Source organism: Boleophthalmus pectinirostris, unplaced genomic scaffold, assembly GCF_026225935.1.
Source record: "Boleophthalmus pectinirostris isolate CB_2022bp ecotype Guang Dong unplaced genomic scaffold, ASM2622593v1 HiC_scaffold_23, whole genome shotgun sequence".
Classification (NCBI taxonomy): Eukaryota; Metazoa; Chordata; class Actinopteri; order Gobiiformes; family Gobiidae; genus Boleophthalmus; species Boleophthalmus pectinirostris.
In genome coordinates, this window is record NW_026571207.1 from 28246590 (window position 1) to 28271901 (window position 25312).

The 25312-nt window shown below is 36.7% G+C and overlaps 1 protein-coding gene across 1 annotated transcript in view; it reads right to left on the minus strand.

Annotated features, from left to right (window-relative positions):
- Positions 1-708: 708 nt before the first annotated feature.
- Positions 709-25312, minus strand: part of LOC110158120 (androgen receptor-like) — a 41616-nt gene continuing 17012 nt past the window's right edge. The window contains exons 5-9 of the mRNA XM_055159496.1: positions 21863-22072; positions 16629-16773; positions 9902-10032; positions 7568-7719; positions 709-1733 (exon numbers count right to left, since the gene is read on the minus strand). Of these exons, the coding sequence (XP_055015471.1) occupies positions 1569-1733; positions 7568-7719; positions 9902-10032; positions 16629-16773; positions 21863-22072 (803 nt within the window). The 3' untranslated portion in view covers positions 709-1568. The remainder of the gene's footprint in view (positions 1734-7567; positions 7720-9901; positions 10033-16628; positions 16774-21862; positions 22073-25312) is intronic.

Sequence of the window (25312 nt, forward strand, 5' to 3'; positions counted from 1 at the left end):
CATGGGACAAGGTAACACAATTATGAAAATAAATATAGAAAAATTAAATAAATGAACACTTAGCCCTTAATCTGAGTATTTGTATTTTGGTTACAGGGATATTTCTAGTACAGTGGTCTCAATATCAATAATTTAAACCTTTCCTGAGTGCATTTTTCCATTGTGCTTTTGGGCAAGACACTTCAACTTCATTTCTGTCACTTTTTATTTTTGCATTTGCTTATGGTCGTGTAGTAATTCTGCAGAGGACTGCAGCCCCCTAGTGGTTTATATAGCTACTGAAAGTGTTGCAATATGGTTTGGATTGAGTTAAGATTTAATAATAGAGTATAGAGTATAATTTTCTAGTAAAAAAAACAAACAAAAAAACTTTTAACAATTACACTAAAGCTAGGGTACCTGATTTTGAAAACAGTGAAAGTAAAAAGTAGGTATTTAAATCGATCTAAATGAATCGGTAGCTCTCACAAACTCAAATGCATGATTTATTGGTCACTAGCACAGCTTTAGAACACATTTTTAGACAGAGAAGTGAAGCCAGATAGACGACGAACACACATCAACTCTCATTCAAAGCCTTATAGTGATGCTATAAACATTAAGGGTCCTATATTAGGCAAAGTTGTCCTATTATAGTTGCAAAGCCACTCTTATGAGCTTTAACCTTATTGTTACCAATGTGTTACCTCATCAAAACATACTTTGTGTTTTGTTTCATTCACACATGTTAGTCTGTCTGCATCTCCAATGCTCTGTTCTACCTTGTGATGTCATGAAGAGGTAAGTTTCAAGTTAACAGCTACCTTTTACCTTTAGTTCAGTAGAGATTGGAAATTCCAGCACTGAAATCATCCAAGTGATTCTAGTGAAGGTGTATGGAGTTAAAAACACAGTGGAACATTTCCTGTATTACCACATGACATCACAAGGTGGAACAGAGAGTTTTATGTTTGAGAGAAAAACTCAGTCTAAACATGTAAGATTTGCGTGTTAAACATGTGAGAATTTTTGATGAGGGAACATTATAACATAGATCAGAAAATAGGGTAATATAGGCCCTTAAGTATTTTAGTGTTTTATTTATTTAATGATCAGAAATTCCCTTCAGGATTAGTCAAGTTTCTGTCTATCTATAGGCATCTTTCTTAGTTAGCGATCAAGAAAGTCAACAATGCTCAGTGGTTTGATTTTGTCTCAAGGAACTGCTCTTACCTAACAAAATTTACCCATTTACCAGAGAAAGCTGTGTAATGTAGCTTTAATATTTTAAACATTGTCCCAACCTCTACCGAATTAGTTTGCACTTGAACTCCAGGAATAGTACACCCAAAAAAGCAGCGATAAGAAGAGCAGATATTTTTACATTTCAATAGTTTGGAAGTATGTGCTCAATGGCCTTCTGATAATGTACAATCATAATTTACTGTGCTCTCCATTTACCTTTTAGTAGAAAAAGCTTATTTATTTCACTTCATGCTAACATGTAGTGACTTAGGCTGACCACAGTTGATATTAGCCAAGGATATCTGGCGTTTCTGATGGATAAGGTTAAGTGAAAGATGTATCCATTAGGCCGTGTTGTGGAACAGGATCGGCTTGACCATCCCAGAGAGGATTTTGGGAACGTGGACGCTGACGATCTCAGATATCATCTCCGGGAAGTTCACACGAGTTTGCAGCGCCTGGGCCTCGATGAACAAGTCATATGTGAACTGATGTAACTTTTTCACAATCTGGAAATGAAAGACGAGAGTTACATGAAAGTGGTTTCATTTAGGGATAAAACAAAGTGCTTTCACTTTTTTGATATAGTTTTTAGTAGGGATGCACCGATCCAGCTTTTTCAGTTCCAATACTGATAACTGCTGATAATTGTTGGAAAATGGCACTTATATCCTTAAAACACAGTTAATTTATTACATGAGAGATTTAACTGTGTCATGCAACTGTTATTTATCTTTCAAATAACTACTGAACAGCTTTGTAGAAATAATAGTTCACACTTTTTCATATGTTCTAGGCCAAAATCAGCCTGTAAATAAACTGATAATCGATCCAGCAAATTTTTCAGTTTCAGTGCCTATATTCAATACCAGTATTGGTAAAGGTGCATCCCTAGTTTTTAATAGGGATGATATACAAGATACAATTCCCGTGAGATGAGACAAGATACAAGATACGGTCCACAAGAAGGAGTCGCAATTAGGTTTTGACAAAATGGATAGATTGATAGATAAACAGTGTGGTTCAGTTCACAATATTCATTTTGATTTTTAGATATTCATGCTGTCACTGTAGCTCTGCTTTTTAAACTAGATCTTCTCAAGAGATGTCGCACAAAAACTGCTTAACTGCTTAACCTTTTTTTGTCTGTGCTAAATGTAAATACAAGGAAAAGATATCAGATCATTTTCCTCACGCACGTGCAAATCTTGGACATTTTATTTCTTGCCAGATCTTCAGGCACAAGATCTTGTTGCAACCCGAGGTTTCACTTTACATTTAATTAAGTTTATTCATGAAAGTCAAAACTACTCAAAGCTGTATCTGATGTCCAATGGGGGAAGAAGTACTCAAGTATGTTACTTAAGTAAAAGCAGAGATACCAAAGCAAAAAAAAAGTTGTATCACATAAAAAAGTACCAGTTGTAAAAGAAGTAAAAGTATTTTGCAGAGAGTTTGAGATATAATAAAGCTTCAAATGTGATGATTTTGATAAAGATATGTGTTGAATTTTACTAGTGCTGAAACTATGAACATGACCAAAATACTTTTACTTTGCAGTCCTGTTCAAAAATGCAGTGGAGTAGAAAGCACAGTACCTGCTCTCAAATGTAGTAAAGTAAAAGTAAAAAGTATCCCTGTTAAAATCTACTTAAGTAAAGTACAGATAACTAAAATGTATACTTTAGTACACACACTTTACAATTTTTATTTTGTTACCTTCCACCACCGCTGGTATCATAGTATGCACTTCTATGAATGGATTTGGCCTGGTTTAACCTGAAGCCCTGCCTGACCCACACCTCTCAGTGTATTTTAACTTGTGTAACCTTATTGTAATGGATTTTAGAGTCAGTGCGTCGTTTCCTGGAATCATCAACTTGAAACAAACTTTAATTATTAACTTAAACCATAAAACTGTTGATAACAATCTGAAAATAGGTTTATCTGTTTAACACATACACACACTCTTACAGTAATTTGTAACTTTTTTAACCAGTGCAGTTCTGACTTCTATCATTGTTGTTGTGTCCCTGAGCAAGACACTTCTGCCTGTAGGAATATGTTAGTGTGACAGAAGGTGAAGAACACAATCTGCTTGGATAGTTGCAGCAAATTAAATAAGAATTGGTAAAAAAAGAAAACTGATTTATATAAAAAGTGATAGAACAAGTATTTCCCATAAACTCCACTTATTCTATCTTATTTAATGACATAAGCTTGTTTACAGCTATAAATAATAATTTGATTTGCTTGAAAAAAAATAAAAATTGTCCAGCTCCAGACCACTGCTGAGTTTATCCCTCTAATGTGACAGTAGCTTGACATCTTCTTTAGCAGGAGATTTGAGTGTTGACACTGCCCTAAGCCTCAGAGAAGGGGGTAAAACCTTAAGGGGGTAAATACTGAGCTCTGTCTGCTGCTTTAAGGCCCTGAACAGAAAATCCCCCACTGGCCCCTCTTCTCTCCCCCCCCTGCCCCCTCCCCTCTCCACACTGCCCCCTCTCCTCTCCTCATGGGCCGAGCTAACACCACAGATCCACACTGAATCCACACTGAAAGACAGAGCAGGCTAATGTGAGTCAAGGGCCCTGCAAGAGGCTCTGCTCCAGTGTTTAGGCCAGTAATAAAGGGTGTTTCAATATGTCATACATGATCCTGATAGTTTTGTATATAAAGTATTGATAAAAGCCATTAATATGTGGTAACTGTATGATAATCGGAGCTGGATCACAACAGATCTATATATTATTAGGGGTATTTTAATAAACTTGGTTATAATTGACAAAAATTACCCTAGCAAGTATACTTTCTGGGACCAGATCATAGACTGTATAAAGTGGTCAAAAGAAGCTCATTGAGGTTAGCAGTTATGGGGCGAATTTGGAACCAGTTTCGTATTAATAAAAACACCAGGATCGTGTAAAGTAGGTTAATATGAACATTGTAAGACTAACATGACGAGGCTCACTGCAGCAGTTACAGAGAGAGAGGTAACAGTCTGTCAATGTAAAGTCAATTGGAGCCAGAGTCGATGGACCAGACCCCCTATTCTCATTATGGACAGATAACAAAACAGAAAAAAAAGAAAAAAAACTTGACAAAGAGACATATCAAACTTATTTTCTCTGACACCCCCAAAACTGTTTCTTAATGCTGAAGGTGCCACTGTATTTCCGTACAAATATTTCTTATATTGAATACAAAGGCAGTTCAAACTCCCTTAAGTACCAAATGTAATACTTTCTTTTATATTGTGAGGTCTCCAGGAGTCACCAGTGCTCAATGTCATTCTTGAACATATCTACAGAGGGTGTCCGCGTTTGTGTAGTGGTTTTCAATTACCAAGACGAAAAGGAAGTCTGTCAGCGCACTCCCCCTAGTGGCTGAAACCGATCTATAATCTATATCAGATGGCTCTGGAGCAGAGCTGTGTGACCTCAGATCAATACTCCATGGTATTTTTAGTTCTCTCAAATGTTGTAATGTATAGTGTTGCCTGTTTTTCTCCTTTGTGGTTGGCTGAAATCTTGCCGAAATCTTGGCAAAAATGTCTTTGTTGGTTATTGATTGAACAAGTCTTGTCAGATTTCAGTTCAAAATAATAGATTATTTAGTGTCACTTGAGTGTATGCTCTAGTCTACATAACTGTCACACATGTGCCCTTAGTGGGGACAAACTCCAAGATCTATACATCTTTAAAAAAGGAATTTAAAGCTTCTGAAATGCATTGACAAAGTGAGGTCATGTTAGGCCTGCCACGATAATTAATATATTGACTTATCATTCAATATATGAAAGTTGGTACAGTATATTTTGAGGCTCAATATTTATCTGGTGTACAATTATTTTCAGTAGTGGGGAGATTTATGTAATAAGGTTTAGTTCTGCTGTTTATTTGTTTATCTGTTGTTTATTTGTAGTAGCTCATGTCTTTTGTCAGTGGCACAAAGTTTCAATATTATCATTGATCGCCATATTTTTCAGTAGCCATATATCATCCTTCAAAATGTGTCAGGCCTGGGTGATGTGATGCTGAAGACCCTATTTCCATGTGTTTACTAAGTGCTTTGCAAACCTGAGATTCTAAGACAACACACAGAAGTTAAAATGTATACACCCCAGCACAGACTACTTGTGTTGTGTTTTTAGAAGTACATTTCCCATTCAAAATATTCAAATATTCAAAGGCATCATGGAGGCTAACCATATGGTAACTCATATCCATAGAAAGTACATTTAAAATGCAAGACTCTGCTAAATGTTTTTATGTATGTATAATTTATCACATGGTGGTTTATAACATTTCAGAAACAGATTTTAGATAAAATTACAGGTCTTGTGGTCATTCGTTAATGCATAGCTGCCCTGAGCAAGATTTCAAACTTTATATGTACTTTTTTTTGTTTTTCAGAAAGTCTATGAGAAAAATGAATGGGAAATGTAGTTCTCAAACTGCAGGTGGACGGTCACTATTGAGCTCCATACACAAACCAAAGACTCTAACTCTTCCTCTACCCATGAACTGACAGTTTACCTTATTTAGTCGACATATATACCAGACATATGTACGTGTTATATGTCGGGTAGAACGTTTCTCAGCAATAATGCATGAACATGTACACCGTAGCTCCATTAATGAATTATCTTTGTATCATGATTTAAATATGGCTCTAGAGGTGGCTATGAGGACACACGCTCCCTGCATGATGTATGATGCAATATTCAGCATGTTATAAGTAATACTGGTAGTATCAAAATAACAGGGATCTACAATAATTAAGAGCACAGATGTCACTGCTTTAAATTACAGCTAAATCAAGTCAAATTTATTGTTTTTTTAAGTAACTAACTTAACTTAAATTTGAGTAAGTATTATGTCTTGAATTAAAAACAACAAGAAAAAACACAAGAACAAAAGGAAACAACATTATAACATACAGTAGATCAGAAAATAGTGCAATATTGTATGTGCGAGGTAAACTGAGACTATAGGTTTATATACTATAGGTATGGTTGGATCGTGAATTGTCAAATCATGTTTTTCTCTGCAAATCCTGTTATTTTTAAACCAATATTAACATGATAAACTTCCCTAGGTGGTTTTGTACTTTTTTACTCTACATACACACTCGGGGCACTGCAATTCTTCTATAAATCATGCTGTTTTAATTCATGCAAACACACAAAAACCCTGCTAAATGATGAATGGTGTGTTATTGTGCAAACAGTGTATGTTAGTTAAAAGATTCCATTTACCAAACACATGCTCTCATTGTAATTCTGTATAACTCCAGTACATGTAGGCTGCATGCAAAGATAAATATAGTCATAGTGCGTATGCTGGAAATGAAATATTGATTGACTTTAGTCACATTAGTTTAAGAAATGGTCTTACAGTTTATAGCGGGTTGCTCTAAAAACTTTTTGCTTATTTCTGGATGTAATGTATCAAGTAGCCTGGGGTAAAATGTGAGTCACGTTGTTACTTTAAAGTTAATAATAAATCAAGTGTGTTTGGTTATCATTCCCTGCTTATATTTCCGTGCCCTGTAAAATGCAGGAATGTACAAAGACTTTGGAGATGGAAAAAGTGCAGTCAGAGGAGGGTACTGAGGCCAAACTACTATAACTTCTACTCTACTACTACTACTGAATGAGTTAAAAAGTTAATGCTTTCCTGCTGAGATATTTCAGTTGTTCCTTACTTTAATGTCAATTTTAATACCTACATCCACCCCTAATAACTGTAGTAGTGGTAGTAGTAGTAGTATATATAAATAGCAGTAAATGGTAGAATGCTAGTGAGGTAGAGTGAAGCAGTACTGCAAAATAAACTCAGTAGTGCTATATTTATATATAAACTCAGTTTCTCACAGCATGCAGATATTCCAGCTATAAAAATATATCCACCTATAGTACTAAAAGGCAGTATTCATATTAGTAGTATCCACAGTATTAAGTGTATCAGTAGAAGTAGTTGTAGCAGTAGTACAGTAGTGGCATTAGTTTCCTCACAGCCTATAAATATTCTAAATATAAATATATATCCACCTATGATAGTAAAAGGTAGTTATAATAGTTGTAATATTCATAGTAGTAGTAGTAGTAGCCATAGTAGTAAGTGTATTAGAAATAGCTATAGTAGCAGTAGTACAGTAGTAGTAGTAGTAGTAGTAGTAGTAGTAGTAGTTGTAGCCGTAGTATTCGTAGAAGTAGTTGTAGTAGCACCAGTACAGTAGTAGTAGAAGTAGTAGTAGTAGTAGTAGTTGTAGCCATAGTATTCTTAGAAGTAGTTGTAGTAAGAGTAGTACAGTAGAAGTGTGAGTGTTATTTTCTCACGGCCTGTAGGTAGTCGAGCAGTTGTGTGAGCTGGAACAGCCGTTGCGTGCGGGTGGTCTCTCCGTGGTGACTGGCCAAGCGGTCTAGCTCTTTAATGTAGGAGGTCCTCAGCTCGTCAAAACATCTCTGGCTCTTCAGGCCCTCGATCGGCACTGATGACAGAGCACAGCACTATCAGGCAGGGTTCAAGGTAGTTAAAGGGCCCATATTCCACTGTTTTCTGATCTGTGTTGTAATTGTTGTGTTGTAGTTGTTTCCTCATAAAAACATACCTGGAGTTGTGTTGTGTTGTCTTTTGTTTCATTTACACATGTGTAACACACAAACCCTGCATATTTCAGAGTTCTTCTCTCAAATGGAAAAAACTCCATTCCATCTTTTGATGCCATGTGGTAATACAAGAAGAGCTCAACTGCGTTCAACCTTCATACACCTAGAATCTAACTAGAATCATTTGGATGATTTCAGCCCTGGAATTGTCTGTTTCTGAACTGAACTGAACTGAACTGAAGGTAAAAGGTTAACTTGAAAATTCATTACACATTACTCATTACTCAAACATTTGTGAATGAAACAAGACACAACTCCAGGTATTTTGATGAGGTAACAACATTCTAACCTGGTTTAAAACTCACAAGAGTCCATTTTATGTAATATGGGACCTTTAATAACCACAAGGTAAAGTTAATAATAAATAAATATCAATACACATTTCATTACTGGTGACATACATAGTGGGTAATAGTCAGTTACTAGTGGCAATATTGATATGACCTGATTTATAGAACTATAACATTATTTAAAGGATATGCAAACTGCACAATTTGAAGTGAATAATCAGAGCTATAGAAATCGGATGATTTTGCTGTGTCATTTCAATGATCCTTTGTGGCAAAAACTGAAAATAATCTGATTTTGAGTGTGCATGTAACTGCAGCAACCACATATTAGCAGTAGTGATTGTACAGTAATAAAATAAATAAGAAAGCTCTGGCACCTGTTTGTGTTGACGACTAGTATTACTAACAAATGTCATTGATCCACATGGGAAATTACTTTGAAAAAAAGAGGAAAAAGGCATAATTCTGTGCTACTCTTTGAATCAGTAGCACATAAAGCAATGATAATGGAGAATTAAGGAAGTACTTCATTGATGCTTTATACTTGGGTCATATCCATCCATCCATCCATTTTCGTCCACTTATCCGGGGCCGGGTCGCGGGGGCAGCAGCCTAAGCAGGGACTCCCAGACTTCCTTCACCCCAGACACGTCCTCCAGCTCCTCCGGGGGGACCCCGAGGCGTTCCCAGGCCAGCCGAGAGACATAGTCCCTCCAGTGTGTCCTGGGTCTTCCCCGGGGCCTCCTCCCGGGACATGCCCGGAACACCTCCCGAGGGAGGCGCCCAGGAGGCATCCGGAACAGATGCCCGAGCCACCTCAACTGGCTCCTCTCGACGTGGAGGAGCAGCAGCTCTACTCCGAGCTCCTCCCATGTGACTGAGCTCCTCACCCTATCTCACCCTGCGGAGGAAACCCATTTAAGGCGCTTGTATCCGCGATCTCGTCCTTTCGGTCACTACCCAGAGCTCATGACCATAGCCTATGGTCACTTAGGTCATATATTACACAAAATTGACTCTTGTGAGCTTAAAACCATGTTAAAATCATCATAAATATACCTAGAGTTGTGTTTTGTGTCATTCACACACGTTTGAGTAACCCAGGATTACTCTCTTCATCTCTAAGCAGCTAAGCAGGGCTGGACCTGGTTAGAACTTGGATGGGACACTGCTGCAAACACCAGGTGCCACAGTGGGGCGCCAGTGGCAAAAGCTGTCATTGTGTCCTTCGGCAAGACCCTTAACTCAAACTGCCTAGTATGAAAATGGTGTGAGCATGAGCGTTGGTGGTGGTCGGAGGATCTGATGGTGCAGATTGGCAGCCTCACTTTCCTCAATCTGTCCTAGGGCAGCTGTAGCAACAATAGTAACCACCACCACAATAGTAGCTTACCACCACCTAATGCATTATTATTATTATTATTATGTATGGAGTTTAAAAACACAATGGAGCACTTCCTGTATTACCACATGACATCACAAGGAGGGACAGAGTGTTTTCATCTTGAGAGAAGAACGCAGCCTGCATATGCGATTTTTGTGGGGTCAACATGTATAAATGAAGTAAAACAAAATTCCTGGTATGTTTGTGATGTGGCAACAATATTATTACAAAGATCAGAAAATAGTGTAATATGGGCTCTTTAAAAGTATCAAAACATACAATATCTGCATATTATAGATTATAGATGTGACAGTGTGGGGCTGGACTCACAGATGCTGAAGAGGACCAGGGCCTTCATACAGAGGAACTCCTCCTGAGTGACCTTGAGCACACACAGCTGCTGAGAGAGCACCCTCATACGGACACAGTGCTCATACATACTGGACACCTGCATCCGCTGGCTGAGAGAGGACACACACAAAAACATATGGAATTAGTTAGTTATTTTTTAAGTTTTTTTGTTTTTATTTAGACTTATACAAACTTTACTGATCCACAAGAGAATTGACTTGAACACAGTAACTCACATATCACAGTATATTATAATAACAAAAGCAAAAATATAAATAGTAATAACACATTTTAATAAGTAGCAAAAATGATAAGATTCAAAGGTACACTGTGTAACTTGTCTGGTCCATCACCTGCTTGTCTCTATGGAGATGTGCCCAGAATGTTCCACGATACAGCCATAAACTTATGAATCTCCATGGAGACAAATTACAGGTAAGATTTTTGGAGAGGCGACTCCACTCACAGTAACAATTTATGTTTTTTAGGGTGTTTTTGAGCACTTAACACCTGTAGTCAAATAAATGCAATAACAGTTTAATGTACATACTGTGGACAATTTAAACCAAAGCATTAGCATCTGCATGGAGACAAACAGAAAAGTTACACAGTGCACATTCAGATCATAAAAGGTTGATTTCACAACTTCTGTGGCTCATTACAGATGCCACTAAAGCTAAAACTAAAATGTCTCATTCTGCTTTTTATTTATTACAGCTCATGATTTTTTTTTTACAATATTGAACATTCAGAATAGCTTTTGTGGTTTAAAAATGCACTACATTACATTTATTCAGTTGGAGGTGGTATTACTGCTCAAAAATACTTAGAAAAACAGGCATTCTGACTGTGAGGGGGGTTACCTCTCCACAGATTTAACCTTTAACATGGTCTGGTTTTGTCTCAATAAGATAGAAAGGCTTCATACCATACTGTAAAACATTACAAACAAAGCAATAGCATCTCTGAGCTGAAGAAAATTTGTGGCAGACCTAAGCAGCAGATACAAAAAGATGTTACTCGAAGGTTCTTCCTCATTCCGGTGGTATAATCGTGCAAAAGTCTGTGTTTGTTTTTCTAAGTTGTAGTTACAATGCTGCAAAAGCTCTCTTCTGATGTAACTGTGTAATATTCAACAAACCAGGGGCACATTCACACACACACATAATTGGAACTTAATCTGGATTGACCATGAATAAACAAGCACTATAACTGGATCAAACAGTTTCAGGACATAAGGGCTCAAACTAGGACCAAATCGGGGCATAACTAAAGATGACCCATAGGGGGAGTGGGTGGGCAAAAGTAGATGACATGTGTTTGTTGACCATGAAATGAAATCTTTGTTACCCTTTTACATTTAAGACATTTAAGATGATCCAAAGCAAATAATAAGGTACAATAGACAGAGAGAATGAAATATGATCTATTTAAAATACAGGGTATACATTATTTTAAAGGGCTCATGTTATTATATTATATTATTTTCTGATCTATATATTATTATGCTGTTCCCTCATCGAGTTGTGTTTTGTTTCATTCACACGTTACACACAAACCTCTGTGATGTCATGTGGTAATAAAGAAAGTGGTCCCTACACGTTCACCAGAATCGTTTGGATAATTTCAAATCATTTGGAATTGCCCATCTTTGCTGAACTAAAAGTAAAACGGTTAACTTGAACATCACAAGGTGGAACAGAGCATATGATTAACTAGGATTAGTCAAACATGTATGAATGAAACAAAACACAACTCCAGGTATGTTTCTGGTGAGGTAACAACATTCTAAAAAGCTCACATGAGTTGAGTTTGTGTAATTTAAGACAACATAACATCTAAATAGAAAAAGTGTCAAAATATTTACAATTTCTTTACTTTACTAGGATCAACTTTTTAATTATTTGGGTGCAGCAAACCACTGAATCACATTACAACAACAATCTTTTCCCCAGATTTTCAGATCATAGAAATAGCGCAGATATATTTGGTTTCATATTGTCATTTCACATGCCCCTGGGTAATAGTATACTGTCATGTTAGTATTTTGAAGTAGGTGTATTTTCTCACTTTAGAAAGCAGGAGAGAGGGGCAAACAGGAGGCAAAAGGGGGTCACGCAGGAGGGACAGAGGACAATTAAAGGCAGGAGAGGAGGAAGAGAGCAGGAGGAGAGGTGAGAGAAAAGAGAGAGATAGAAATGGAAGCGCAGAATGACAGAGCACGGAAGAAATGAGGGTCGGAGTGAAGGGCAGCAGCATCTATTACAATGGAAGAGGGCCCATACAGGAGGAAACACATATACACCCAAAGGACACATCCAACCAAGGACTGCTCAGCTATGGCACAAAAAGACAGCCTGCCAGACTGAAAGGGGTAAAAATGTAGTGTACAATAAATGAAATAATTAAAAAATAAATAACAGGATGTAATTTTTTGCCGTTTAGAATGTATGGACGTACTGGCAATTGTCAAATTGTTTTGTTTTCTGGGCAAATCCGGTTATTATAAAGACAATAAAAATGTAATCTGATTTCTTAAGATGGTTATGTACTTTTTAACTCTATATAGCCACTGTAGCTATTTATTTATTGATACATGTTTTACAATGGTTGTCAAAAATATCACAAATAATATACTAACCAGCACTAAAACTAGTATCAGAACTAGATTCTCATCAATACCAAAAAAAAAAAAAAAAAAAAAAGAAAATGTGTCCTTTCCTGAACAGTTTAATCTTGATTTTAAGAACTGGTGTAAGGCCACATGGTATAATAAACAATACTAATGTTTTGATGTTGAAGAAAGAGCTTTTAAAATTATCATTTGGGTCAAAATCAGTATTGAGTATCAAGTTTATTCTTTAGTATCAAAATCAAGCTTGATATTTTTTGTATCGTGACAACACTACACTACATAGCCTACACAAAAGAAAAGCTCTACAGCCAATCATCTGTCAGAAAAATAATGTGGTTTGGAGCAGAGTTCAGACTTTGAAGGATTTAATTTGACTTTCGTTGTCACATTACAACTTACCAATTTAAAGCCTGGATTATTTATGTTCCTGATTCTGGTAGTAGAGATCATATTTATTAGTTTTTAATAAGATATAAACGATCAAATAGAAAATTGTGAATGACTGATACAAGGAAAAAATGTGATTCATGTTGCCATATCCTCCAGCCCTACAGCTAAAAAAAAAATAATCATCATGTTATATCAGGGGTGTAGCACAATAAACTTGGACCTACCCAGAAACTAAAACAGGAACTAAACTCGGAATGAAACCAGGAACTAAACCAGGACTAAACTAGGGTCACATTATTCTAGATGTGATATTTGCTGTGCATAGCTTGAAAGTGACTTCATCATGCAGGGAATTTGATAGCACTTTTTTTCAATATGTCAACACGGAAACACTACATTTAAATTAATATGGACAGTCACATCTCTAATCCATCTTTTATCTATATGTTCAGATTGATGTGTTAATTGGCCTCAGTGGTATCTCATGCTGGCAGGGAGAGAGACTTCACAACATCCTGCCTCCTGTCACTCAAATCTAGTATCTGTCAAACTGGGTACACTTGAGACCTATTGGTTTCATATGGGGATGGTAATATTTTTTAATCAGTTGTACTTGTACTTTATTAATTGTGCTTTTTTCTTTCTTTTTTTTTTTTTTTTTTTTTTTTAGTCACTTGAAAACTTGATATATTAAAACTGACGTGGCGTGCTTTAATTTGAGTATTTTTGGCAACTCCTCTCATCTGATCTTTCCAGGATTAATTAGTAAGGCTGTAAATTCAGATTCTGTTAAAAGCACTTGAGAAGTACATTCGGTAATTTTTGTTTTCATGGAGATGTTACTGCTGTGCCTGAAATGTTTCAGAGTTTGGCATTAAAGTTATTCACTTAAATTTTTTTGAAACTCAACTTTTCAGTGTTTTAGCAATGTTATAGTTGTTTCTCTGAAGCATTGACCCTCTCAAAGTATGTGGAGTGATTTGTGCACATTCGAGCAATTTTTAATCACTCATTTTCAAGAAGCTATATTGTCAATCAAGCACACTTACTTTATTCTCCAATTTTATTTTCTCTTTCATTTATTCTCTCTTTCTATACTCTGTGATACAAGTGACAATGTGTAACATCTGTTCCTATTGGGTACCAACATTTTCTAGCATGGAAGTCAACAGACTTGTTTCTTTTATTAAGTTGTTTTACAGGAATATTGAGCATTTTAAATATATTAAAATATATTTAAAATGTGCAAATTACAACATAAAGACTCATGGATATTGTAGATTATAACTATACAGAAGGCTCAAGCACAGTATGTCTTCTTTAAAATAACACAGTTAAGTTAAAATGCCATACTGTGGAACATTCTAGGCAAAGCAATGACATGCTCATGGACATAAGCAGGTGGTGCACCATCTGTCAGAAAAGTTACACAATGCACTTTTAAATGTTAAATCAGCCACACCGGCAAGATAAGTTGCAAACTTTAAGTTACAAAACAGTCCTAATCCTTCAGAGCTGGGTGTTCTATATAAAAAGTTCCACAGTGTTCTATACAGTTATAGAAGTTTGAAAAAAAAACACACACACACACACACACAAGATAGATGTAGTATTATTACATCAAGTTTCTGGTAAAAATCACTGTTAGTCAGTTTGAAACAGTCAAAATTCAAGTATTGTGGCAGATACAAAGGACTGGCATCTACTAGTACATAAAAATAAAACAGAATAAATTATCTTAGCCTCCCCGTGTGTGCGTGTGTGTATAATATGAGACGTGTTTACTGTAGCATCAATAAAACAGATGTTCATTCTCCTCTGAAGCCTGTAGTCCTTTGTGCATCTTATACACTTCTCAATGACAGGTACGCCCCATGATAATCCCACCATCTTAGTTTTGACAATAGCTGTTAAGATTTAATGTATTTTTCATTTCACAACATAATTCACTTCTCGTCCCTACATCCACACCCAGTCACTTGATCCTCCTCTATTGTGTTGCCACTGTGTCAATAATGATGTCTGCATATTTGAGTAATCTTGTGTACAGAAGCCATTCTGTTCTCAAGACCTGATGGTTTTGAGTGCTTTGTGCTTAGACACACATGAAATCAGTGCGGTGAAATTGTTATGACTGATTCAGCGCATTTTAATTTACCTTCACTAAGAATTGTTTTTATTACTATACGGAGGTTTAGTATATTAACAGCTTCTCTGCTAAAATGATCCAAATGATTCTAGTGAAGGTTCATGGAGTTTAAATACACAGTGAGGCAATCTCTGTATTACCACATGACATCATAAAGTGTAACAGAGTGTTTTCTGTTTGAGAGAAGAACTCAGCCTAAATATGCAGGATATGTGTGTTAAACATGTGTGATGAAACAAAACATAACTCCAGATATGTTTGCAATGAGGAAACACAATTATAATATAAATCAGAAAATAGCGTAATATGCGCCCTTTAAGTTTTAAAACATAAACTACTAATGCAACAGCAAAACATCTATAGAAAACATCAGAAAAATGGTTAATATGGGATGTTTTTGTAGAGAATTAAATGAATATAAAACATGTTTCCTCTATATATAAAATAAAAGCAGCACCTGAAATTGATCCATTACAAAAATGTGTTTTGAACGAGAGAGGGCTGGATATGCAATGGTTGCTTATTACTACAATCAGGGGAGTAGCAGGGAACACATGCACATGTTTTCTGTGGTCATTACAGATTTCCACTGGGCTTTTGTTTAAAAAGTGCCCTTTATATCACCCAGTCCAATGCCCCAGACTATAATTAAGCACGAAAAGGTTGGGTTCATGTGATCACAATATTCTGCAGTCTCTATAGTTTGAGCTGGAGACAGGTCCGAATTCTATTGTAGAATTTATCTATTTCAAGGTGCATTGTGTAACTTTTTGGTTGGGGGTCTCTCACCTGCTTGTTTTTAATGGATATGCCATTGTTCCATTAAATGTAAACCAGTATGACATTAAATAGCACGACCTTACATACACGCAACTACACATAGATCTAAAGCTCAAAAATACCTAGACAAAAACATCTGACTGTGAGCAGAGTTGCCTCTCCACAGATCTGACCTGTCACTTGGTCTGGTTTGGTCTCCATGAAGATAGAAAGGTTTAACATCATACTGTGAAACATCTCAGACAAAGCAATAACATCTCCATGGAGAAAAGAGTTTGACGGACCCTCCACCAAAAAAGTGACATAGTGCAACTTTAACAGACAGATATCAGATTTGTTGACCTTTTATATGATCAAAAGCTCTGTCATTACTGGGCCTATCCACATGAAACCAAATGGGCAAGTTCAATGTCTTCTCTGGCAGTATAAATACACAAATCTATCGGCGTAATGCTCAGCAGGTACCACGGAGACACAACGCACACATAGCAAACACAGGCAAAGAAAGTTAAGATACAAAATACAAAATGGTGTTTCAAAAAAATGGTAAGGGTGCCTAGCTGATTGCTATTTGAGGGGGACGTAATTCCAGCGAAGTCAGTTCATTATGGTCAGATTGTGTAAAAACGGTCAAATTAAAGTCTATCTTGAGTAACAGCGCTTCTACCAGAGTAGTGCTTTCAGTTAGCAACACACACCGAGGGAATGAACCTGCAAAGTGTTAAGTCGACACATGTATACGATGCACTCACTCGTTGAAGACCAGGTCGGGGGCGAAGTAGAGCATGTTGCTGTTGGTGAGAGTGTAGGACCTCCAGCCCAAAGCAAAGACCATTATGTTCATCCACGAGAGCTGGATCACCGTCATCTGGTCGTCAACATGCAAATCACGGAAACCTGCAAAACAGTTCAAGATTACTACGAAACCATACACTTAATTGATCCACGAGGGGAATTATTTGGACACAGCAGCTCACACATCACAATAGAATATAATAACAAAGAGAAAAAATATAAATGGTAATAATGCAGTCTAAATAAGCAACAAAAATAGCAAGAGACTGGTATCAAATAAGGAATAATTACATAAATGAATATGCACAAGTAAAGTAAAAATGGAAATATAGTAATATAAATAACGTATATTGCAGTTATATAAAAGAGGTTGTAAGAAAAAAACAGGGCAAAGATGATATAATAATGCCATTCTCTCAGGTGCTCAAGTCAATTTTGAAATCATAACTAAATATTGGCCTGTCACAATAACAAATTTTGAAACACAATACTGTATACTGCTACAGACAAATACTGCAACAAACAATAATATTACTTTATACCACTGACACAAAGCAGGATAATCCCAGTAAAGCCATTTTTTAAATAAACATTATCATTAAAATGCCTGAGCTGTAACAAATAAATAGAAGGAACCAATATATAGGCCAATTTATTATTTATTCTATCCTCTACAGCTTGAATTTTACAATAGTAAGAAAACATGGTTGAAATCCCCTCACCATTGCAAAGAAATTGTACGCACGATAAATATTGGTCCCCAAAAATGGTTCTTCCAGCTTTCATATTGAACAATAAGTCGATATAGTAATTACAGTGACAGGCTTAACTCTTTTTTTATATTATTTTGTCCCATATTATCTGCCTCAGTGACCGCAGGCATGTTCAAAATGATTTAAAGGGGCACTATGTAACATTTTTGGGGTGTGTTTTTCGCCATGGAGTTGTTATTACTTCGCCTTAAAAAACAAACAGGTGGAGCAACCAGGCCATGCTGTCATATTATACTGGAGAACGACACTCACTGATACAATAACACTGAATTGGACTTTGTATTGTTGCATAATCACATTAAACGCAATATCTGACTCTATTTCCCTGTGATGCACTTTACCCCTGGTGCCCTGTTTATTACATATGCACTGAATGGTTGGTGTTATTTATGTGGTTTTAGATCTTTGGTATTGCTACATCAGTACTATGCAGTGTTTGAGGCTCATAATTTTGTAGTTTTTCCGTGACAATAAAACAAAAATCTTAAATCTTGCAGGTCATATCTGCGCAGAGACAACCCTGCTCACAGTAAGAATGAATTAGGTCTCAAATAAATAAAAGACAGATTAAGTTAAATGCTTGTATAGTCCTAACTGTGTACTTGTTTAAGTAAAGCCATCAGTCTAAACTTAATCTGGAAACTAAAAATGAAAAGTCAGGAAGGTCGGGGACAATCCAATGAAAATGAGGCAATATCCACAGTATTGCAGACAACTACACAAACATTATTATCCGCACTGTCTATTTTAACATACAGTGCATATAATACTTTCTTCAATGGCCAGTTAGAGGTTGTTTATAGAAATATGTTTTGTAGAAAAATCCATAACTACTAAAAGACAACCAAAATGAGAAACTTGAAAAAATGATCTTTGAATCTCAATGGAATTTTCCTGGTTAAATTATAATAAAATAAAATAAAAAGAAGAGGAACTTTCACAGGCAAAGGTCATCGGTTGTACAAAGGAAGACTACGATTGAAAGCACCACAACAGTCTTGCAAAACAATATGCAAATACAGTAAGTGCGAATAATTATGTAAAATGTTTGTAAATGCTGAATCTTAGGACCTTACAATTATCTTAGTAGTTTTGGTAGTTGTTAGGAAAGTAAAAATCATTTTGGTAGACAAGAAATTGAATAGAATTATGTAATTACTCTTGTCTCATTTAAACGTGCTGTCAAATGACTGCCGTAGTGAAGGAAACAGCCATTTAAAGGGCCCATATTACACTATTTTCTGATCTAAATTATAATGTTGATTTCTCATCAAAAACATAGCTGGAGTTGTGTTTTGTTTCCTTTGCACAGGTTTAACATAGAGTTCTGCTCTCAGTGCTCAATTTTGTTTTTGCACCATAAAATCATTTCGTAAATTTCAGTCCCGGAATTGCCAATCTCTACTGAACTAAAGGCAACTGTTACATTGATAACTACCGCTACATGACATCACAAGGTGGAACAGAGCATTGTGACCTCTGGAGAAGTAGACAGACTCATAAACCAGGTTTACTCAAACACATGTGAATGAAACAAAACACAACTCTAGGTATGTTTTTTAGGAGGTAACATTATAACATGGCTTAAAGCTCACAAGATTCAATTTCGCCTAATATAGGAACTTTAAATTCTCCATCTTTTAACCAGTCCTATCAAACACTTAAGTTGGTACATTGCAAGGTTTGTTCATTGTTTTGCTGCCTTTGTGTTGTGGTAAATGAGGAAGCAGCTCCCTCTTGTGGCCACTCTGTGTAATTGTTGGCCTTTGTGTACTGCCAGTGGTCTGGCCAAGGGAGAACTGTAACTGCCATAAACTTTTGGCACGCAGGGTTTGTGAGTCCGGATAGTAATCTTGTTTGCCTAGAATGAGGTCTTGCCCGGAGCAGACTTCTTGTTCCCTATTGAATATTCAACTTGTACCAAAAATCAGAGGCAGAGAGCAGCAAGAACTTGCAACCTTTTCAAATACCCTACTATTCTAAATACTACAAAAGAAAATAGCAAACAAAAGTAATAATGCATGGAAAAGTTAGTCTGTTCCACAGTATAGATTAATTCTATCTATCAGACCAGCAGATTAGAGCACTCTTCTGCCTTGCAATTCAGATCTGTGGAGAGTCGCCCCTATTCCCAGAAGGAATTATTGTATTTTTGAGCCATAGAAACGCCTGTAATGAATGTGTTTAAAGTCATACCGTGGAACATTCCTGGTAAAGCATTTAATCCAAGGAGACAAGTATTTTTATTACTTTATTCTATATATATTATTTTTTTGTACTTGTACATATAAATGTATACAGTTATGCCTTTCTCTTTGTTATTATATTTATTGTGATGTGTGAGCTACTGTGTCCAAGTCTCTTGTGGATCAATAAAGTTTGTCTAAGTCTAAGTCTAAGTAGGTAGCAAACCCTCCACCAGAAATGTTGTGCACTCTATGTAACTATGTAACTTTTATAAAGGGAGGCTTTCCACCTGCTTGTTTCCAAAAAGATGTTATTGCTTTGATCTTTGATTTGAACTTGGCTCTGTGTTTATCTCCATAAAGATAAATGCTGTAATGCCACTTGGTGGAACTTTCCAGACAAAGCAATGACATATCCATGGAGACAGGCTGTGACAAACACCTCACAGTGAAAGTTACATAGTGAATCTTTTACAAATAACAACATTGAGGTAAATTTTACCCAAAAAATGTATGTTAATTAAAAGTCTGAATATTAAAGGCCCTGTACCATTTTTATCCATGAATTTGAACAAAATTTCTGTTGCCTCAGTACAAAGATATTGTATAAGCAGCTCTTGACGTCAAAGTCTACTGCATGATGTTTGCATGTACCTAGGAAGCATTTATTGTTCATTTATAATCGGCAAGTGTGTGGTTAGCATGTAGTAGTTGTTACCTTTACAGTCATGTTAAAACTGGTTTCTGACAGGTCCGAAAAATGCTTAGGAAAATGCATATATTCCAAATAAAGTTGTATCACTGCAAACAGTATTACATGAACTAGTTCTGTTTTTCAGTATCTTTTACAAGTAGTTATTTTACTTGCATGAGAGTTTTATTTTTGGAAACTACAAATTTGGCTCAGCACCACAGGACCTGATTTTCATAGATTTGTAAAGTTAAGTCATGGGTAGGCTGATAAGGGCAACCACAGTATCAAAGGGAAACCCATTTTTAAAAGGTGTACTATGTAACTAGTTTTAGGCACTGCCCCTGCTCTCTGCGGAGAAGTAACTGCTTTGGCTGGAATGCTCCACAGTATGGCATTAAATGTATCTAGCATTAAACATATTTGTATATATCTTGTCTGGACATAAGCAGCTAATGCTACCAGGAAAAGGTAAAGGTCAGATCTGTGGAGTGGCAACTATTAGAGTAAATATGCATGTTTTTTTAAGATATTAGTTTTACAAATAAACACACCTGTAATTAAATAAATGTATGATAAATAAGTTTAATGCTGTACTGTGCAACATTCCTGGCAACGCAAAAACATCTACCATATTTTCCGCACTATAGGGCACACTTAAAAGCCTTTAATTTCATTAAAAAAAAACGACTGCGCGCCTTATAATCCAGAGCGCCTTATATTTGAATTTATTGGGGTGTCGCACCACTTGCAGCATTACGGCTACCGTAGTCAGGAGCATCGCGAAGTAATACATACTGTGATTGATTCCTTTTCCTATCAAGAGACATACAACGTGGACTTTAAACTCAAGGCTTTTATAAAGTTAAACTGCAAGCTGCATGGGAGCAGTGGATGAGAGAAGGCGAACACACATTTACCAAGACAGGGAGACAGCGCCAAGCGACTTGCGCCACAATCTGCCAATGGATCATGGACACCTGGGCTAAGGATCAGTATCAACTGTGGTCCGAGCTTTCACCAAGACCGGAATCATCACTGAACTGCCAGGTAACAGTAACGACACTGACTCGGATAATGACGAGAGGGATGCGGGCGTGATGGACGCCGGAATCGCCCAACTGTTTGAACTATTATGAGTTACTGTAAATACGCTAACAATTTAGCGTCTCAGACAGTATTTTTTTACATGTTACAACTGAACAAAGTTGAGAGTTATTGTGAACATGTTAAATAAAGTTTGACTGACTTATTTAACTGTTGTGTTTTGCCTTATAGTCCAGTGCGGTTTATATGTGAAAAAAGTTCGAAAATAGACCATTCAATGGCAGTGCGCCTTATAATCCAGAGCGCCCTATAGTGCAGAAAAGACGGTACATAGAAACAAGCAGGTAGTGAACACCCACCAGAAAAGTTACATAATGCACCTTTAATTTGTGCCAACGATTTCAAGTGTAAATAGCTGTCTCAGGAGGGGTAAAACTATTTCTGCTGTCTATTGCTCTCCACTGGAACATTAACTCACTGGAGCCTGTCTGTACCTGGTATGGCCTTGGCCCAGCGCACCACGGTAACCAGCTGCCTCTCTCCGAGCTCATTGAGGCTGGTCAGGAGGGACGACGAACTGTCCGGCTGGGCGTTATCGTGTCCTGCGTTCACCACGGCTGGCTCTATGGTCTGTAGTACACTCAGGAGGGACAGGCACGAGCGCAGGGATGGAGGGATGGACACGGAGGAGGGCTGAACTAAGCCTGGACACAACAACAACACAACAAAAACAGTATTAAGATTAGATTCGTAAGGATGAACAAAATCTCGTGCCACAATATCTCGTGAGACGAAATTGCCACAAGACTGTGCACTGATTTTTTCCCTCTTATTTTCACATTTGCCTTGGATAAAAAAGGGGTTAACTTGGCTGAATAACTCCTCTTAGAAGCTGAAATTCCAAAAAAGCAGTACTACAACAAGAGCAATATTGTACAATTAAATAAACGAAATGTGAACTGAATGAAACAATTTATCTATTAAAAATTATATCAAAATCTCCTCTTGTCTTGTTCTCGTAGACCGAACCCCTCTCTTTCTATCCTTATAGATTTGTAATGTTTTTCAGAAAGTAGAAGGCACATTGAAAAAAAAATGAGCATTATAATTTGAGAGAAGATTGCAATCTGAACTGATAAACTAATACTAGAATCCCATGTATTTCAAAAGATGTTTGTATTGTATTAAAACCTGGCACAGCCTCCCTGAAGATGGGAGACAGGCCTCTACTTTGGCAACGTTTCAAAACAGTTCTTTTTAGCTGTGCATATGACGGAAAGTTTTTTTATTCCACACTTTTCTCTTTTAATGTTACTTTTTATGGTTATTTATTATTCTGTAAAGTACCTTGAATTTCTGTACAAATTGTGGTATATACAAATAAACTTGCTTTGCTTTACCTTGCCAAGAGGTCTAATCTACAGATACAACAAGATTATTCTATTATTTAAACAACTGCAGCCTTCCTGATTTGATCATTTGCCAACACAAATTGCTATTTCAGACAGATTGTGCAGCCTTAGGTTAGAGCTACTGGTTTAGATTCACAGGTGTCCCAAACCCAAACTTACTCCAAACTTCAAAAGCCTGGTTTGTTTGACCAAGTCTGGTTTACTTTATTTGATTACTTCAGTTCCATAAACAAACTCATCTTGGTCGGTAACTGTGGAAAGCTGAAACTTAACTGGAAAAGGTCTGGGCTTTGTACGTGACGATTTCCTTTGCTGTTATATAATTTGATTAGAAATGGCACAAAAGTATAGACACTGAATCAAATATTCCAAACATGTCTTATGTAATTGTATTTTTTTATCCAAAAAATAAGGGAATTAAATTATGACAATGGTAAACCAGTGCCAAATATCTGCTAAACTATTGAATAAAAATCATTTGCGTGCCAATTCCCAGAACGATGATGACTCTGAAAACAATTTAAAAAAGACAATTGTGAGTTGAGAATCATCACAATTAAATCATGACGCTGGAAATATTTCACATTGATACTTTGAAGAGAGATTACGCTGGGGGTGTTGTACATGAATCTCTATGGTGGAGTGTTCAGCAATTACCATGGTGACACTGTGTAAGAGACTTGTTTAACAGCACAAATCAGCTCGGTTGTTGTTTGTCCTTTATGGTCAGATTGTGTTAAAATAAAGCTTAAATTAAAGTCTAACAAGCCTCAGTTAGAGCAGTGCTTAGAGTTAGCATCACACCCCCAGCAAATATTGATGACATCAGCGGCAAAGTATGAATATTTTGTGTGGTACAGCATCAGCAAGGTTCTCATAAATATTCATATATGTACACCAAACATTACTTTAGGGCTCCATACAAGATCTGCAAATCTGGGACTGCCAATGTATAAACCTTATGTAAGATGTGTGGAAAGATATTTGCCAAGATACTGTACGTTCTCACAAGAAAACAGATAAATATTAACACTCAAGTTACAACAAGTTACATTCTCAATGGCTACACAATAAAGCCAATATTTCATAGACAACATTGGAAAAATACTTTGAAGTCACTTTGGGCCACTGAAAACCACTTGTGATATAATTAGTGCTGTCATGCGATTAAAAAAATTGAGAGATTAATTAATTATGATCTGTAATTAATTAATCTAATTAATCTCATTTTAATCTCACATAAAAATTGCTGAGAAAAGCCTTCAATTTGAGGTATTTTCATTTAAATTCATTATTACATTATTGTGGCAGATCAAAAGACTCATATATAGATTTAAAAAAGTGACTTTATAAAGTCATTTATTGTTTAACAAATCTCTCCAAATTGGCTGTTGAGCCCAAGTCTCCATGAATAAGAAACTGTTTGCTGTAAAGTAGCAAAGACGAGGAAATCTGAACATAATAACTTTTGTCTACTTAAAGACAATAAAAAGTCCAGTCTTTCCTTAACCATATTAAAAATATTATTGATAGAGAAATATATATGAGATCACTGGTTTTAGTCCTGGTTTTAGACCTGGTTTAGACCTACTTTAGTCCTAGTTTAGTCCTGGAATGGATTAATCCTGGTTTTAGTCCTGGTGTTAGTTGTGGTTTAGTCCTGGTTTAGACCTGGTTTAGTCCTGGTTTTAGTTCTGGTTTTAGTTCTGGTTTTAGTTCTGGTTTTAGACCTGGTTTTAGTTCTGGTTTTAGTTCTGGTTTTAGTTCTGGTTTAGTCCTGGTTTAGACCTGGTTTTAGTTTTCTGGTTTTAGTTCTGGTTTAGTCCTGGTTTAGACCTTGGTTTAGACCTGGTTTTAGTTCTGGTTTTAGTTCTGGTTTAGTCCTGGTTTAGTCCTGGTTTTAGTCCTGGACTGGTTTAGTCCTGGTTTTAGTCTTGGTGTTAGTTCTGGGTTAGAGACGCAAAGGAGGAAGCTCGGTTTACGCCGCGTACGCGAGAAAACACGATCCACACGCGGCTAACGGGAGGACAGCGGTGTCCGCGCAGTAACTACGGAAGGAAACGTGGTCCACGCGTTCTCAGGTTAATGACGATGATGAAGGTGTGTGTTTGTGTTTGTTTGTGTGTGTTTGTGTTTGTGTGTGTTGTGTTGTTGTGTGTGTTTGTGTGTGTTTGTGTGCGTGTCCCCTCATGTGGCAGGTCACTATAGGACAGTAGTGCAGACATCATGAGTCTATGCAGGTTGTTTTCAGGCGATATTATATTTGTTATTTTCTTTTATATTTCACGTCGGGAGAATAATTTCTAAGACACGAATGTGTTTTTACCTGTGCACTGCTGCCTCTGTTCTACTGGCTCTTCGACCTCGTCCATTGTGCGACTGACGCCGCCAACGTTAACATGACGTTCACATCGCTCTTACTGCGCGCGTTTTGTGTGGGTTTCCGGCAATGAGTGGAATTACCGAAATAAAAAAATTTATAAATGTGTTTTGTGTGTGTGTGTGTGTGTGTGTGTGTTGTTGTCCCAACAA